Here is an 18,902-nt window from a genome sequence, read left to right on the forward strand (position 1 = left end):
TACAAGGAGTAACTACACTATGGTCGTGACAGCTAACAGGCTGCCTGACCAACAACGCCGAAGAGGTGAAAACGGTGACGAAGACTCCAGCAGCACGACGGGTTCCACTCCAAACAACAGCCCCGAACCTTGCTCAGGGTCCCCCTTTTATCCACCCAGCGTGGCCACGCCCCCCTTCGAGACCGTACTAGAAGGTTCCCGGGCTTTACCTCACGTGCCCCCTCTATCACCTTTGCCCCACATCCCTTTCTCCGCTTATCACATGACCTGCTGGCAGACAGGGCTGCTACAACAGAAGATTCTCTGCCAGCAACCAGCGCTACGTGCCAGTGACCCATTCCATGTCACTACAATAGGATGAATTGCGTACTTCCAAAAAATCACTTCCAGGTCGGGTCTAAAGCATTGATCGCAGAAAATGTGGGAAAATGCACGGGACTTCTGGGTTCCCATTCTTATATGCTCATCCACGCAAAAGTGTGGATATTAGGAAGAAAAGATGTGAATAGCTTGGGGGACATGGATAATTGGAAAGACAGGTAAAAGGAAGAAGGATGAGGCTTTTTTCTGTATTACTTTTTAAAACTATGACAGAGTAAACATTCTCAGACGTTTCTTATTATTCATAATCTGCTAAATAAAGCACTGTAACCACTGAAAGCTCTTCATGGATTTGCTTTGCAAATTATCATAGAATTCCACTAATTATCGAAGCTCCTTCAAGGTAAAAAGGCCTCGCGTCACAACTGGTTTTCTTTATAATAAAAGCTATTTTAATGAGGTATAGGTAGGTATAGGTCAATGAAAAGCCATGCTTGACATTCCTTTGCGTTTAAAAGATAAGTGGAAAGATGTCTTCACCAGCTTAAAGTTGGACTTTAATTTTCTTTCGCCGTACACGCAACACACGAGCCTGCATTTGTTACGCATGTAGACCATGCGTCTCCTTTCATGCATCCATTATTCTTGTTACATCTCCTTAGTTTGTAACACATCAACACAAAGTAAAGTAAATGAAAAGGCATATATTTTTGTGCAATTAGAATATAGGTAGGCTGAAACATAATAAAGCCCCCAACGAGTAACTGAGATTTTCTGAACATGTTCTGTCCTTAAATTTTACTTTTTTGCATATCGAGTATTAAGGTGGAATCATACGGTTCCTGAAATGTTTGTTGTTGCAACTTGCTGACCCACCCCTACAAGACATCCTAGATTCCTCCAAGATAAATAAACATTCTAATTCTACTCTTAGGTTTTTCGGTAAAGTCACGTAGGTAAAAAATAAATAATGATAGAAATAATAATAGAAATAAAATAATAAATCACGACGTTTCGGAGGCAACACAAGTCTCCGTCATCAGGTGGGACCGTCACAGCTAGATTTACTGTTTCAAGTACTGTCTCGCTTGAGACAGTAAATCTTGCTGTGACGGTCCCACCTGATGACGGAGACGTGTGTTGCCTCCGAAACGTCGTGATTTATTATTTTATTTCTATTATTTTTTACCTACGTGACTTTACCGAAAAACCTAAGAGTATGAATCCTTGCAGTCACGAAAGCTTCAAATCTAGAATTAAATTCTAATTATAAATCAAAACTAAGTGCTCGACACCCATTTGGTTTAGTCATTTATAACAATCAGCTATGCTCTAACCACTGCTAGCTTAAGTTCACTTCAAGTCATAGCTATCCAAAATTATCTTGTGATACAACAATCCATCTAACTACTCCACATACGCTGATCTCACTTCTCTATTTTCATGGTGGACCTCCTCTCGATCATCCTCTCAGGCTGTCATGCCATTATTCTACATTTCAAAATTCAGCTTCTATACTTTTGCAGCATCTAGGACCAACTCAATTGCAGGTTTTCCATGAAAATCCTTTCCTCGGGATGAAGATCGAACAAGCGGCTAATTCTACCAAGGTACGAGCACACGTTCTGCTTGTGTCAAGGTGGCGAGATGTTAACCATCTGGCCCGATATGCAGGAGGTCGTGGGTTCAAACCCGACCCTGATGCCTGTATATTTGGAGTTTGCATGTTCTACCCGTGTTCGCGTGGATTTTTCTACGGGTTCTCCTGTATTTCCCTCCACATTTAGAAACATTAGTTTAGAGTATTTCGCTGCTGCAAAATGCACCATTATAGCCAACTGGAAAGAGCATCCCCCCCCCAACACTGCAGGAATGGGCCAATAAATGGTCAAACGCTGCCGCTCTAGAGCATCTAAGTGCAAAACTAAGGGGCAGGGAGGAAGTTTAACCCCTAAACATGGAACCCCTTCACTACCTCTCGTTTCGTTGGCATCAATTCTTAAGATCATTCATGAGGACATTTAGGCACTTTTCCCCCACCTCCCTTTTTAATTCTTCTTCTTCTACAGGGGTATCAGAGCATAGGAAGACACCAGGGTTGTAGAGTTTATTGAAACATGCGGTTTAGACAGGGTCCCATTGCACTGCAATCCATAATGTGTTTGTGCTGATGTCTACACCATTTCAAATCCTGTGTGTGTACCTGAAACGTTTTGTTAATAAAATGCTTTTGCAAAAAAAAATTGTATTTGGCTGGTATACATTTCCACATAAGCCACTTAATTTGGCTATCATTTGTGGTTATCATTTTACCAGGTAAGCGGGCATTACCTGGTAAAATTAAAATATTTTAGTTAAGTTTTTCAGAATATTCACATACAATATTCAAACCTTATTCAGTATTTTAACCACATTCATTATGCATCGGTTATTCCTAACCCAGACATCTGCCTTTCACAAGGCCTTCCACCTCCAGAATGTCCATCCAGATTTGTTGTTATCACTGTTAGACCTTGCCATACTGCAAGAGTTGAAGGGGCACAGTCAACCGATGTTCATTTTTGGATTATTTAAAAAGGATAAAATAAACATCGTGGACGGCTTCCATCCAACGTGAAATGAGCACATTACAACAAATGCACCTGGGGAGATCTTTGTACAAGCGAATTAATTCCCCTGAGAATAAGGAAACTGAGCGAAGAACTTAAAAAAAATGTTGCAAAGATAGGTTGTAAATGCATAAGAGAAAAAAGCAATGTTGTTTTACAACACCAGAAATTTTAGGGCTTTTATTTTTCAATGTTGTATTATGGTTTTCGTAGAGCAAATACAGGAAATGTATTGTGTGCTTTCTATTAATAAAACAATATTTTGGCTTTGCAAATTGCGCACATTTAATCTTCATTAATTTATTTGGCCTCCGTTTTATGGAGGAAAATTTTAAATAGTAGAGCAGGTTGTCATCAAAGAGCGACACATTTAAGGAAAATGTTTTCCCATATCAAATGTAATAATGCAAAGAAATGTGTGGTGCTTAGAATTCCATGCAACCGCCATTGTTGGGAAGAGGCAGTAGTTTCAATGCTTTTTAAAAATACCCTGTTTAAATGTACGTAGAATATATTTTATTATTATTTAGCATTGGTATTCTGCTGCTGCTGCAAGAAAATCACATTTTATACAGGCAAGCTAATCCTAATATTCCCTGAATACTAGACTTTATTGACAAAAGCTTCATCTCAGTTGGCAGTTCATAACAAAGCTGACAATTCTAAACAGCAGATTCACCTACTCAGGTATAAAAAACTTTTTTTTGTCACTTTTTTTTACATCTCAATACTACTGTGAACTAAAAGCTCGCATTTTTTTATACAAATAAGTGAATTACAAGATAACTATTTTTTAATTTAGCAGGTATGGCCCACTGAGCCGTATGATGACTCAACCAAGTGGCTTATCATAGACCCGGATAAAAATCCACACGACCATTTGGAGAATATGCAAACTCCAAATATACAGGCGTTAGAGTGTTGGTATCGAACCCACGACCTCCTGTACACCAAACCAGATCGTTAACATCTTGCCCTGGCAGTACCCCTTACATTTGGCCACACGTGTGATTACATTTTCAACTACCAACTTTCTCTTTTAATGGCCATCTATTTTGTTCCTTCGCTGCTCCACATAATCCACTGTCAGGTTAATTAAAGTCAAGTTGTAATTAAAAGAAAACAGACTTCAGCTCCAGCACCTTAATCGACTTTTCTGTGGCAGTACACACACACACAAAAGACAGAACTGATGCCACAGCAACTGTTCTGACCTGCCAGTGCCCATTTGGACTCCTTTAACTTGGCCAGCAAATTACTTTCCCAGACACAACTGCAGCCTCTTCTGCTGTACATGATAAATCACCTGCACTTTTATATCAAGATACCAGCTTCTTTTTCCATTACACTTGCTCTTTACCCATGCACATGCCATTTGTATCTCTAAGCTTAGATTGGAAAAGATTAGTGTTCTTGATTTTTGTCTCGAATAAAAAAATACAATTTGATGTACATTAAATTGTATTTTTTCAGTGTAACTTTATCTTTTAGCAAAGTAAGATTTTTTTAAATTGTAAAATACTTCATATTCTTTGTTAGGCCTGCCGTGAATGTATTGACAATGCCAAATATTTGTGTATAACAAATCATGTTATTTGCTGATTAAATAAAACGCAAATTTATATTCACATCACATTCCCCACTGTCTGCATCCTGGCAGCAAAGAGACCTGCCAAAGAATGTTTGACTATATGTACTGCTCTGCACCTGTTTCCAGATTAAAACCATTTACACATTTTTTCCATTTAATACTCAAACCATTTAATCCCATATGTTGGCATTTATTCCAAGAGAATATTTAAATTGAACATCTCTTTTGTGTTTTCAAAACCAGTGTTAAGACTATATTGATTGCGAGACTCAGGAGAAACATGTAAGCGCATGTTACGCACATTATTAAATGTTTGCCAATTCTGAAAATACCAGCACAGCAATAGTAAATCACATTTGGATTCGAATTTCTAAAGCAAACAAAGCAGCATAACAATATTAAACGTGCATAAAAATGTTTGTAATTCTTGAGTACAAAAATGTGATGTTTAAAAGACATAACTATGCAGAAACAGTGACAATTTCGTTGGACTTCATGCCAATATCCAATTTAGGATTTTTCAAATTGCAATGCACGACGTGCCAAGGAATTTTTTTTTATTCCAAACCTATCCTTTCTCATGGTTAAAATGGTAATTTAAATTAAGCAGAGCACTTGCTAAATTCAAATTGTTCCAAAGTTGCAAATTACATGTAAGCCAAGAATATATGCATCCAATTTTCACTTAAACTATCAGGACTGTGATCCAATTGACTGCGTGTACCAAATGTTTTCACTTGGCACGTTATTTTCCAGAGATATTCATTATACTTGTTATTTTTTTTTACTTCATGATATTAATTTCACACCTGCCAACCAAGAGAATCAATTCCATTTTCTTATTTTTACAAACATATGGCTAACCAATATTTTAGCACCAATTCCAAAAATGCATATCTAATATTGCATCTGTTTAAATTATGTCAACATAAAATGCGCCTGTAACCTCGTTTACAGAAACCCTAATTAATAGGTTAAGTAAAGGTGCAGCCCTGAAATTGCTTCCTTGTACCACTGCTTGCAAAGCAGCCTCAACCACAGGGAGCTTTATAAAGCCCGTCTAGGGGATATTTGGCCTACTCATTAATACTGCTGGTTGGAGAGAGGCAAGGGAGTTAAGAAAATTGGCTATTGTTTCCATTGCCATGTGGGGAGAGATCGAACTGGCCAAGCATGCAAATGGACAGGAAATACACCGCATTTGCCATCACTATGATAAACGAGCACATTCAGGGCAAGAAATAGAAGCTGCTGCCCCAATTCCCTTACACTATCTGTAGTTGTATATTTTACAAAAACACGTGGGGACCGTTCCCGTCACTTCTTACCAGAATCCGAGGCCACAAGGATGCCCCTGTCGCCGACCCAGAGAGCATCGACAACACCTGCCTCCGTCTGCACTCCTGCACTGCAGAAGCCCTCCTCGGGTGCTTTGGAGGGGTCCTTGTAGAACCAGATGGATCCCATCCAGTAGCGGCCCGTTAGACTGGAGGCAGCGAGCAACATAGCACCATCATCTGTACACACCACGCACACATCCCCCACAGGGTGCTTTTTGAATATTGCGTACATTGCATTACTACGCATTACAGTACACACTTTGGTTATGATAGGGCTTGGATTGTGTTCTTGTGAAATACGTAAGGTTGAACCGTTTAACGTTTCAGCTTTTTTGGTGCGCACGACCAACGATATGCCTGTTAGTGTTGTCCAGGAAATGTCACTGTCCTTCAATACAGTATATCTCCAACCAAATGCCTTGGTGTAGGCTGCAACCAGATATTTGCCTTCAGACTGCTTGCTAAATTAGTGTAGAGTTTAGCCATGTACACTGGTGTACAGTTTGCTGATCTCCACCTGGAATGCAATTTGCCACTCTACACTCAGAAGCGAAGCAGAGTTGAGGCTGAATGTGTATCCGCCATGTATAAAACAGGTGTTGTAGGCCGCTACGGGGCTTTGTTGTCAGCAGAGGGCAGCGCAGAAAAATCCATAGTTTCACTGTACTATGCTCCAACGTCTATGCCCTTCCTGCCTTCACCAACTTGCTTCACCAGTCTAATTGCATTGGAAAATAACCACCACAAACTGCAGTGTGGGGAGGCCCTCATCCACGAGTGGATCAAAAGCTAAAATGAAGATTCATGGCAAGCACAGTGGAAAGGAATACTTTTTTTATAACTGTTTATTCTGTCCATAATACAGGTTTTTTTGGGTTAGATCGCGTAAATATATTTTAATTAATTGCACTTGCGGCAAATCCTATGTTGGGCAAACAGGAATAATGATCAGTACGAGACAAAAAGAACAAAGAAACAGTAAATATTCCCAAATGCAAATGTCAGCAGTAGCAGAACACGCGTGCCAACAAGGACACTCAATTGATTTTGATAATGTTGAAGTTCTGTGCAAAACTAGTTACTACTAGCCAAGATTAATTAGAGAATATATCTAAATTGAGAGAAATAAAAATAATTATAACCGTTCAGATAGCTACAGACTTAGTGCTGTTTGGAAGCGAATCATCAATAACACATTATTTAAATCCATGCCTATACAGGTCACCATGCAGGAAGTTCAAGAACAATGGGCTCGCATAATGCACATGCATAATGTTAGTTGATTATAATATGAATAACCCAAACGGCAATGAATATCCATAGTCATTAATATCCATTAATTATTCCCCCCTACCACTTCACGCAAAAAGAGTGCACAAGTGTTGTCATCACATCTACGCGTCTATTTAAGGAACGAAACAGGTGGACTTCTCCACAAATCTAGCTGTCCCCTGATGAAGCTAGTTGTAATTACTGGTGAAACATCGTACTCAGATTGTAAATGTTGTGGCTTGGCTCTCCAATACACCGGTTAGTGCTGTACTAGTGACGAATTGGCATGTTCTGTTTACGTGACAAACCTTACTAATTGGCTGTGTCGGGTGGTGACGGGTTTAACGACACATTTATATATTTACGCGATCTAACCAAAAAAAACTGTATTATGGATGCTTGCGTGTTAAACTGCTTATTCTGTACTGGAGAGCGGTGGTGCAGTGGTTAGCGAACTGTGCTGTGCAACTTGCAATAGGAGCTCAATTCCAATCCATGGTTAACTGATGAGCCTGATCCTGGTTCTCCCCCCCCCCCCCCCATTACCACCAGCTTCACCAGCTCACTGACCAGGGCGAAGTATGGTCAAAAAACATCAATGATGAACACGTTGCGACTAGGGAGTCGATTGACAAAATGCTGTAATTGTTTTCATGCATATTTGAATACAAATTACAATACACAGAATGGGAAAAAAACCAGAAACAAAATGCATTTTTTGTTCACTGGGGCACCCCATTTGTATTTGTTGACATTTCAGGAAGACCTAAGGGGGTATCCAAAATATATACGAGGCTTGCACACGGAAATTGAACATTGCACTGTAAATACTCCATTTGTGCATCTACACGAGGATATGCGTGATTCCACGTGTGTCACCTATTTCATCACTTTCATGGAGAGGCATGACAAGTTAAGGCATCCACTACCCGTGGCAATAAATCTTGCTTTGCAGTATGCCCAGTGTTAGTTTGCAACAGACGCCAGTCCCTCAGGTCATTAATTATTTTGTATGAAAGAAACCTTGCAAAACATCAAAACTCAAATCGCTGCACATGCAAATAACTTAATGCATCACGTTTGACAGTTTGCGAGCAACACGAAAAACATGTTCCCAATTTGCTGTGCTTTAAATAGGAGTTTTGCGCCACCTAGTGGCAGGATTTGTTGATTACACGTGACAATAAATGAAATTGTCTATTTTTCTCGTTTCTATTAATCACACGCTGTTGTGAAGCATTATGGGTAATAATATGAAGGAAAAAAAAATAACTGCTCCCATTCAGCTCCCAACATAACTATTCATATACATGGATGGTTAAAGTCATTCCCAGCCTTTTGCTCCCAAAAAGTGTTTTAATTCTAGGATTGCTGACGCTCAACTATTTCTCAAATCTCCATCGACAGCACTTCTGACACCGATGCACAAGTGCCTGAATTCCCACAGCTTAAAAGGAAGTGTCTCTCCGCTTGTGTATGTATTTGAGTTTGTGGATTTTTATCCCGGTCCTTCGGTTTTTCCCTCCACATTTAGAAATATGCGAGTATTTGGCTGCTATAAAAATGTCCACATGATAGGCCACTTCGTTGAGCTATCATTTGTGGCCAGGTTGCTTCTGAAAAAGAGCTAGATAGCTCAGTGGGCCTTTCCCTGGTAAAAATAGTAAAAAATTAAGTACATCAGCCTACATTGTGGCTTTTCTAGATCTGTCAATAGGCAACGAACTCAAATGGCATTTGTATTTTTATTTGAAGACCTCAATTGAAGTCTGTATGCAATTGCAACAATTAATCAATACGTTAAATTGTGACATGCACATGATGACATATAGGCAGACCTCGCTCAGCGCAACTCCGTAGAACACCGATTTGTTATCGCACTCTTTGCCGTGGAGAACATTTTTACTAAAATAAGAAAATCAAAACATTTTAAAAGTGCTTACGAGCGAGAAAATGCCGCACTGGCCAAATAAACGTACCGTCCCCATCATTCGCTCAGCCAATGAGAGTGACGTACAACGAGCCAGATTCCACCCCCTGCGATTAGATTATCACGATTTGTAGTCAGTATTATACATTTTTTCTATTTTTTAGATTATTATTTTTCTTCCTTCATTCAATGTCAGAAAGGTGAGAACTCACGAGACCGGAATAGAGTCTCAGGCTCCATCTAAGATAAACCTCAAAGAGTTTAAATCTCATCACAGAAATTTAGCCTGAGGGCATCACTAAGATCACGGAGGTCCTGGAGTTTTTCGCTGAGAATGACCCAGATTGGGAGCGCAGCAACTCCTACAACCTTGTCTCCTACCGCTTGTTGTAGGTGTACAGTAGAATGCACTCTGACAGTATAATACTTACCAATGTTCTATTTTATTTATTTACGAATGTTTAACATCTATATTATTAGTGATATTACCGATACCCCAAATGAAGCCCTCACATACAGCTCATACAAAATAAATGCTATCGGCAACGCATCCCCAAATATACAATGGTAAAATTACCCCGTTTAGTGCTCATTCGATTAGCGCTCACTTCTCCAGGAATGCCATCTTGAGCGCGAAACAAGGTCTGCCTGTACTGATAAGATTAATTTCTGGGTTATGCCTCTAAACCACACATAAGTGCAGCGAACAGAGTCCATTTTTGCAATTTTTAGGTTATTCCCCTTATCTGCGCAAAGGAGCAAATGGGAATGGTCCACTGATCGATTGCGGTACGTATATTGATAGGAGCAACGGATAACAGGACGGTGGATAAGAATAGTTGCAATATGCAGTAAAACTCCACTCATGCCAAGTGTCGGTTTGTCCCAGACGTGAATAGCCCTAGAATAATAGGATCCGCGAAATTCATTAGCAGGAGAATTGTCCTAGAATTGTACTCAGGTACCAGAAACACAGTACACTATTTGTATTCACAAGGGTTGCAAGGCTTCCAGATTGTTAGAAAAGTACACCAACAATAAACCATCACCGTTTTATCAAAGCCCACCTGCCAAATTGCACTATCCAGTTACGTATTGCATATTTAGCAATCTGCAGTTACCTCATTAAAAACCAATTTGCCTCCAAAGTAACTATCAAGGGTGTTTTCAAGAGTGATTTGCCAGATCAGGAGTGATACGTCAATGCAAAATATATCCAAGGGACTTTTCCACTTCTCAGAACCTTAAAAAAATGTTAAATGTGCAGCCCTGCAATTCCCTGCTCACACCACCGCTGATGGAATTGACTTCACTAGAGAGCCCTTCTCGTCCAGTATATTTGGCCTACTCTTTCACACTGATTGACCGGCGGTGTCGAAAGACCGAATCGGTAACTTCTGGATTGCAAGTTCAGGGCGAGAACCATTACACTACGGCAGAAAAGTGCACAGTACATAATTCGAAATGGCGCTGCAAATGTAAAACAAGAAATAAGCAATGCACTAACATTATTACTGAACAATTGGCAACACATTGGATGCACTATTAGTGACTTGCAAATATACCTTAAGAATTATTTCATGAGAAAACACGATATGCCATTACACTTTTTTACGACGTGCAAATACACTTTTCCCATCAACAAAAATGCAGTGTTCACGGCACAACATGAACAGACACACATGTTCATGGGAAGGAGGAAAAGTAATTTCTAATTTTGACTCATCGCACCGTTAATCAATTTGACAGGACAGTCAGTGGACGCCTACACTTCAGCCACATTATATATTTAGTGCCCCATTTGTTTCATTCCCAGCCTTTAAAGTCGAGCTTGTGAATGTAAAATTGGATAACATGTGTTTTTTTTCCAGAGAGGCTATTACTCATCGTTGGCACATGATCCTCCAACTGTGGAGGATCGTGAGCAATTATTTAATTATATGAGAGAGTTGGTGCATACAATTAATGTAGGCGAGCATGTAACAAGTTACAAGCAACACAGCCAGGTTTAGATGATGTCCTAATAGGTAAGACAGTGGAATATCACGACGTTGACACAATCGGACTGGCACAAACACACGCACAGCAAAAATGTTGTGAATGATCCGGATACTGAAAATTGTTTGTTAAATAACAATTCCTGTCCGTACATATACTTATTTTGACCCAAGCAATGCGATTATATATATATAGTTATTGTTTTAAAAATTACAACGACCCAACATAATGCCGTGATTTGGGTTCATGATATATACGAGTAGAAAAATCCCATTCAAAACCAATTAACTTAACAATTGAAAATATCTGTTCACGGGAAACAACTATTAAAACATATCATAGTTATGTATACCCTGAGCAATTATATTATTAGACCACGATCAAAATGATTACATAAATTAGTGAGTGAGGGCAGACTGTATTGGTTTTTATAAAATAATGGTTCATAATGAAACGCAATTTCCAAATTTTCCTAAATAACAAGGTTTTCAGTCAGTTTTTATTGTCTGCGATGACGTGGATGGGAAACAGTGACCAAGACAATGGAACAAAAAGCTGACAAGTGCATGAGGAAGCTTGCAAAGGAATATCCTTGAAATTATAGAGGAAGAAAGAGAAAAAATATATTTGTAAAATTTCTAAAATTAAAGACATTGGAATTGAATGTTAAGGAAAGTCAGTAGGTGTGGCCAGGACACATTTCCAGAAGGGATGATAGCTGATGGTTTGAGATTGACGACAAGAATGGCAATCAAAGGACGATGACGCCCAAGAGAATGCCCACCGCAGAGATAGTGATGATAAGCTCGTGTACAGGAAGAAGATGGATTGCTGCGCGTAATTGTACAATATCATTGCTATTATTAAGTCTTTGTTTTTGTTAAACCTGCAATTGAGGAATGCTTTGATATTGCCTGCTGGCCGACTTGCCCTTGAAAAAAACACTTTTAAGCACAAAGGGGCTTTACTTGGGAAATAAACTTCTGATTCCGATGGCTCAAGGAAGTCCTTCATCCAGCAGTGAACATATTGTGGCTGATTATTATGCCACTTACAACTTAACCCAAATCAAGTTTTATGCTCATGCCACCTAAGTCACACGTGTGAGAATGATTTAACTTCCTGTGTGTTAAATTTTGATTTAAAGCTTTCGTGACTGCAGGGATTCATATTCTTCTACGTGACTTTACCAAAAGAACCAAGAATATGAATTCCTGTGTGTTGTGTATAAAGGGGTCACATGGCCCATGCAGCCACAAGTGACCACTTTTAGTGAGACGCATGGCTCTTTTTGGGAAGAAAGCAACGCGCTATTATCTGGGCTGCCATCGAACCAGCCGTGATATCATGGAATCTAATTTGGAGAGACAGGTGGTCAATGGCATCCCTAAGGCCAATTTTCGAGTCATGTTTTTTTGTAAAACATGGAGGGAAATTACAAAAATAGATGGCATCTTTCGATGGCATGAGGCGACAAATGCATTCGTTAGTCATCGTTATGAAAAAAAATGGCTAGAGCTGCCATTTGGCTGTGGAGGCAAGTGGAGGGGGCGAAGGGGTGCAAGGACGAGGAGGGAGGGGGGCTTAAGGGCATGGATGGAGCTGCTTGCAGCTCTTGAACCAGTGGAATGAAAAGATAAACTGTGCTGGGCGTCGCACGAAACAGCCCGGTGCGACTCGGGTTGTGAGGTCTTCGTGGCCATTAAAACGCAACATTAGGCGCACATGTTCTAAATACCCAAACCCAAGGGAATTTAATCAACCCTAATTGCACAATCTGTTTACATCATTGTTACGTTTTAAAATATGTATTTGCTAGTCTTGGCCAAAAATGACAAAGATCTGAGCATTGATAACCTGTGCGGGATGTTTTGAGCGACTGGTTTAGTAGTTTTGCAGTCACAGTTCATGTAAAAACGATGTTGGGAGTGTCATTGGATAGACAACAATGTCCCGGGCACAGCAATACGTTAAGTAGCCAATTGGCTCCCTTAAACAGAGAAATAACGGGCAATGTTGGTTATCACAAGGACCGTTTCAGGTGGTGATGGAGAAACCAAGACGCACGCCAAATGGCATTTGTTTCAATATTAATGTTAGGCTGAGGCGACCGAGATGATGTCAGAGCCAGGACGAGATAACAATTAAATTGAGCATGCAATCCAAACCTGCTCCACTATCCGGGTTCATTGGAACCCATAGAAATTCAAAGATATCAAATAGCCCACCTTGTAACCTTACAGGCCGCTCTCGAAAGTGCTGTTCGCACACCGATAAAAGGTCGGCACAGCGCACAAAGGGGTGGGTGGTCCGCACCACGCCCAGCAGCCTTTGTCTCCCTTATTGGTGATGTTTACGCACCGCACCGGGTACGCATTTAAGGCCGAGTCGACCTAAGCGAGGACCAGGACAGGTTCAGATAATCGTCACCGGTGTGCGCTCATCGCTGCACTACAATGACCCGCGTATCCGTCCATAAGCACCGAATATGAGGGTCACTGATTATTATAAACTAGCTTGTTTGGTAATATTTATGAAAAAATTGAGCAGAGTATAATTGTATCTTGTGTAAATTTAATGGCAGTGAATCTGGGACAAAACGAAGCCATAAAACACCTCACTTCATGTCACTGTAGCACTGTATATAACTGACCTTCAATTTGTTCAAATTCACTGATCTGATATTTATTCTATTCTGCTTTGGGTCTCTGGGGTTTCAATAAATTAGAATTCGATCAAATATCTGGAAAATCACCGAGAAATGTCTATTTTACCATAATGTAAGTGCTGAGAAATTTATAAAGTCACCAAATCCACTTTGTTGCTGCGTATAATTATTTTTTAGATTCACTTTCAATAAAGAAACGTCAAACTTAAAGCGAATTTGCGAGAAAAAAATTATTTCCACTCGACCTTCTACTGCGGGAATGTAAAAATCAACCCGCTCATGAATTTTAATGACTGGGGGGGGTGCGGCATGTGGAGTGACGTCACGCGCGGGACACACAAACAGACATTCTTGGCTCATTGATTATTATAAATATGCGTGGTAACAGACGACACTCCCATATATTTATCTTTTTGTTGTAAATTTGATAGCTGATAGTACCTACAGGCACTTGAAATGAACTTCATGTGCTGGTACTGGGCCGGGGGTCTGCAACCTGCAGCTCCGGAGCCGCATGCGGCTCTTCAAGAAGGACTGCTTCGCATCGCTGTCAACCCATGCGGTTTACCCGTATTCTTGTGCAGGGAAATTGAGTTTTCAGGTCCATGCGGCGTACAGCCGTTTCAATACTGGCAAAAAAAAAAACTTTTGTCTATTTGTGTTTCTCCCTTGTGATGGGACTTTGTAGGATGAAGTTGAGATGTATAAGGGGCACGGGGTGACCAATAAGGTCTGAATTGGTCTCTAATAAGGTAGGCACTGATAAGGGGTTGCCAGCTATGCAAATGCATCGCGGCTCTTGAAATATCAAGGGTGGAAAAAACCCAATTTCTTTTTTTTACAAATTTTATCGGGTTATTGGTTTTATATTTTTAAAAAAAGATTTTGTCGAAAGTCAAGTTGTCGTCAATCGGCGCCAGAGTCATCGTTTTCGCTGTCCTCTTCGATCATCTTAACTGCGCCGTCGAAGAAGGCGTGTGAATGTTGCTCTTGATGAAGACGAGCTTCTCCACCGACTTCACGCTCAGGCTGTTCCTCAGCTTGCGGAGTGAATGAAGGCCGCGGTGGAGAAGTTCCTGTCGGATGCGGCACTGGACGTGGCGATGCTAAACAGCTTGAAGGCGATCTTTTGCAGCTCAGGCTACTCACTGCGATCGGACAGCCAATACTCCATCGGCGTCTTGCGACCTTTGACCATCATCTTGTAGCGGAACGTGTTGTTTGTCTTCTCTTTGGTGGGGGCTATAATTATAGGGATTAACAGGCAATAAAACCGAATAAAGCCGGATTTTTTGCCATCTGAGATGATCGGGTTTTTTATTAAAACCATGAAAAACTCAATGTAAAAACTCCAATGCTGCCAGCCTTGTGAAATATTGATTACGTTTTTTTTTACCGTATTAAAAATAAATGGCTCTTCTTGTTATTTTGGTTGTCGACCTCAAACCCCCCTGTGCTCGTTGGACCGGACCATCTCCATATATAAAAGGCAAAGTTGTGAATATGTGTGTCTGTTCAAATTGTTTAGCGTACTTCCCGACATGCAACAAACTTGCAATTTGCCATGTGGGTACTTTCCAGACTGTACACCATGCAAAAATTATAAAAATACACTTTTGGTTTTTTTTGGTGGTGGGGGGAGCTCAATAACGCTTATATTTCTTGCACGGCAAGTGAGCTGTGACGTCACATCTGTCACGTGACCCGCGCACGTGGAAGCGTAACACATTGTAGTGTTACGAACCCGGCGACCCGAGTTCGATTCCCGCTCACGGCCACCACCGGTGACGATTATTTGAATTGGTCCTGGACCTCCCCTAGGTCGACTCCATCTCAAATGAGTAACTGGTGTAGTGTGTGGACATCGCCACTGGAGAGACAAAGGCGGCCGGGCGTGGTGAATCCCAGTCCCGGGCGAAGCCGAGTAGTACAGCTAGTCTTATATAAGACAAAAGATCCCCCCCCGCCGTATAGCCTTACAGACTCTTGGTGGCAAGTGCTGTCAGCGAGTAGCAACTACAAAGGCCGGCACTGTGCCACACGAGGGGGGGTGGGGGGGTGGCCAGCAACCACGCTCGGCCGCCTTTGTCTCCCCAGCGGCGATGTTTTTACACACCGCATTAGGATACTCGTTTTTAAAGGCCGAGCCGACCTAGGGGGAGGCTCTGGACCGGTCCGGATAATCGCACGCACGCACGCACTGCTAAGTAGTACTACGTAGTATCACCGCTGTACCTTTCCTGTACTGCAGCGCATCAAGGCTTCTCTCCATGCATGCCGGGGCGTTGGGGGGGATGTTCCACGCGTTGTTGGTCGTCGTCGTCGTGGTGGTGGTGGACGCGGGCTTCGCGGGCTCGGCCATGGTCGCGCTGCAGGATAAAGACAAAGATCCCCCGTGTAGCCTTAACCAGCCTGTAGGGGCGAGTGCTGTCGACGAGTGACACCCACGAAGGCCGGCAGGGTACACGCGGGACGAGCACAAGACAAAGATCCCCCGTGTAGCCTTACCAGACTGTAGGGGCGAGTGCTGTCGACGAGTGACACCCACGAAGGCCGGCAGGGTACACGCGGGACGAGCACAAGACAAAGATCCCCCGTGTAGCCTTACCAGACTGTAGGGGCGAGTGCTGTCGGCGAGTGACACCCACGAAGGCCGGCAGGGTAATACGCGGGACGAGCACAAGACAAAGATCCCCCGTGTAGCCTTACCAGACTGTAGGGGCGAGTGCTGTCGACGAGTGACACCCACGAAGGCCGGCAGGGTACACGCGGGACGAGCACAAGACAAAGATCCCCCGTGTAGCCTTACCAGACTGTAGGGGCGAGTGCTGTCGACGAGTGACACCCACGAAGGCCGGCAGGGTACACGCGGGACGAGCACAAGACAAAGATCCCCCGTGTAGCCTTACCAGACTGTAGGGGCGAGTGCTGTCGGCGAGTGACACCCACGAAGAGCGACGCGGTACACGAGGAGGCACCACGCACGTGTTTGGCTGCTGCTGCTCCGACGACTTGGGACCACGTGCTCCTCCGTGACGTCACGCGAAGGGATGTCTGGCGGCCATCTTGCGTAGGGAAGTTAAAGTTTGAATCTTTCTTGACGCTTGAGGAATGCGATGTGCTCCAAAGCTCGTTTTTTGTTTGTTTTACAAACGTCCAGTAAGAGGGCTGATTAGAAAGTTACAACAGCAAGCAATGTGTAAAAAACTGATGGGGGTGCAAAGTACTGTTTACGAAATGTAATCGAGTCACTGTACATAAAATTGTAATGGCTATTAGGCGGCCATCTTGCGTAGGGAAATCGATTTGTTTTATTCCTCTACGCGGAATGAATCCGAAGAGCTACAAAGCTCTTTCACACATGTCCAGTCCGGGGTGGTCAGAAAAGTAACACCAGCAAACAATACGAAACCCGATGGGGGTGCAAAGTGCCATATTGGAAGGATAAGCGAACCACCCTAAATAAACAAGTTATATAAGTACACATTTGGTTGAGTAAATCACCTGCTGGTGATATTGGTGCGGCTGTGTTGGCAGTCGTGCACAAAACATAATTAACAAACAACAAAACTCAACACGCCCTTCATTAATTTTTTTATGTATAATAGACGACGTTTCAGGCAATGGCCCATCTTCATGTACCTATTAAGGGATATAGCCCTTCATGTATTTATATTTTTATGCTGAGTGTCTACTGTTGCTGTGTCCTGTACATCGCTTTGAGACCCTTCATGAAAAGCGCGATATAAATGTAATTAATGATACTGGTAGGAACCTCCTGGTTACACCAGCCCACAGGGGATTATTGTGTCCGTCCGTCGTGCAGGGAGGGGCTGGGTGGGGAGGGGAGGGGCTGGGTGGGAAGGGTGGGGCTGGGTGGCGGGTGGGAGGGGTGGGGCTGGTTGGGGAGGGGCTGGGTGGGGAGGGGCTGGGTGGGAAGGGGAGGGGCTGGGTGGGAAGGGTGGGGCTGGGCGAGGGTTGGGCGGGGTGGGGCTGGGTGGGGAGGGGCTGGGAGGGGTGAGGCTGGGTGGGGGGTGGGGCTAGGTGGGGAGGGGCTGGGAGGGGTGGGGCTGGGTGGGGAGGGGCTGGTCACCCCGTGGTGCCCTTATAAAACTCAACGTTTAACCTACTCACGCCGGCTTGTGCCCGCCCTCACAGTCGGGCATATTTGCGGAATACACCACGCCGCCGTTGACCCTGATCATTGACCGAGCAACCCAACGTTCCTACCAGCTCCCTCCGCAGGAATGTGTTCTAATTCTAATCATGTGTTCTTTACAATGTTTATTTTAAGGCCACGGTGTTGTCGACTAGTGCTGTGTTTACGGCGTGAACAGTAAATGGGCGGTATTTAAATGAGACGAGCTACGATTTAAAGATGCGTAAATTAATCGTGACAGTTGTAATTGCTGTCAAAATTAGAACACCTCAAAATAATTTTGTACGAACCGCTAATTATTAATTTGCATCTGATTTTATACATGTACCCAGTTAACATGGAACGTTGGTTGGCTCAACGTTGCTGGGACGTTTACCGAGTTGCGGTGAATAACAGTCGTGGATATGCGGCTTGGTTTGGGTGATCATCCCAAGGTGTTTAAAAAAAATCTTCGTTGCTAGATGCAGGGCCATATGCAAAAGAATAATATTGGCAAAACAAAGTGCTGTTTTGTACAACAAAAAATAAGGGGCAATTCGAAAACAAGATGATGTGCAGTGCAGAATGGAGAGCATTATTGCAGGCAGGCCTGCATTATGCAATGTAGTGTGCACTATCAATTGTCTTTATTATCCCTCTTCGTGTGCATCAGTGTTATGTTTTATTTCAAGGCCATGCTATTGACGAATGTGTAGGAGTTTTTATTTTCCTGTTAAGTGTGCTGTGATGCAGTTCCATGTCTGTGGGTCACAGATTGACTTGTGTGGTGCGCATCACTATTGCAAAAAATGTTGGTGGCCATAAAAAACAAAAACCATGACGTTTCGATCACAACACAAGCAATCGAAACGTCGTGGTTTTATTTTTTTATTTTTATTACCGAAAGAACCAACGAATAAGTCTACATTAAAGACTGCTAGTATGCTCACTCAGTTTAATAACCATTGCTACAATCTACATTATCGATTGCCAATACGCTCACCAAGGTTAAGAACCAGGCTACAGTCTACATTA

General features: G+C 42.4%; 1 protein-coding gene across 1 annotated transcript in view; it reads right to left on the reverse strand.

The window, feature by feature from the left end:
- LOC133350266 (methylosome protein WDR77-like) overlaps positions 1-16,780 on the reverse strand; it is a 58,216-nt gene extending 41,436 nt beyond the window's left edge. The window contains 3 exon segments of the mRNA XM_061564430.1: positions 5,850-6,038; positions 15,965-16,098; positions 16,639-16,780. Coding sequence (XP_061420414.1) covers positions 5,850-6,038; positions 15,965-16,091 — 316 coding nt within the window. The 5' untranslated portion in view covers positions 16,092-16,098; positions 16,639-16,780.
- Positions 16,781-18,902: the final 2,122 nt, after the last annotated feature.

This window comes from Lethenteron reissneri, chromosome 33, assembly GCF_015708825.2.
Source record: "Lethenteron reissneri isolate LAM-NWPU_2019-01 chromosome 33, ASM1570882v1, whole genome shotgun sequence".
Classification (NCBI taxonomy): Eukaryota; Metazoa; Chordata; class Hyperoartia; order Petromyzontiformes; family Petromyzontidae; genus Lethenteron; species Lethenteron reissneri.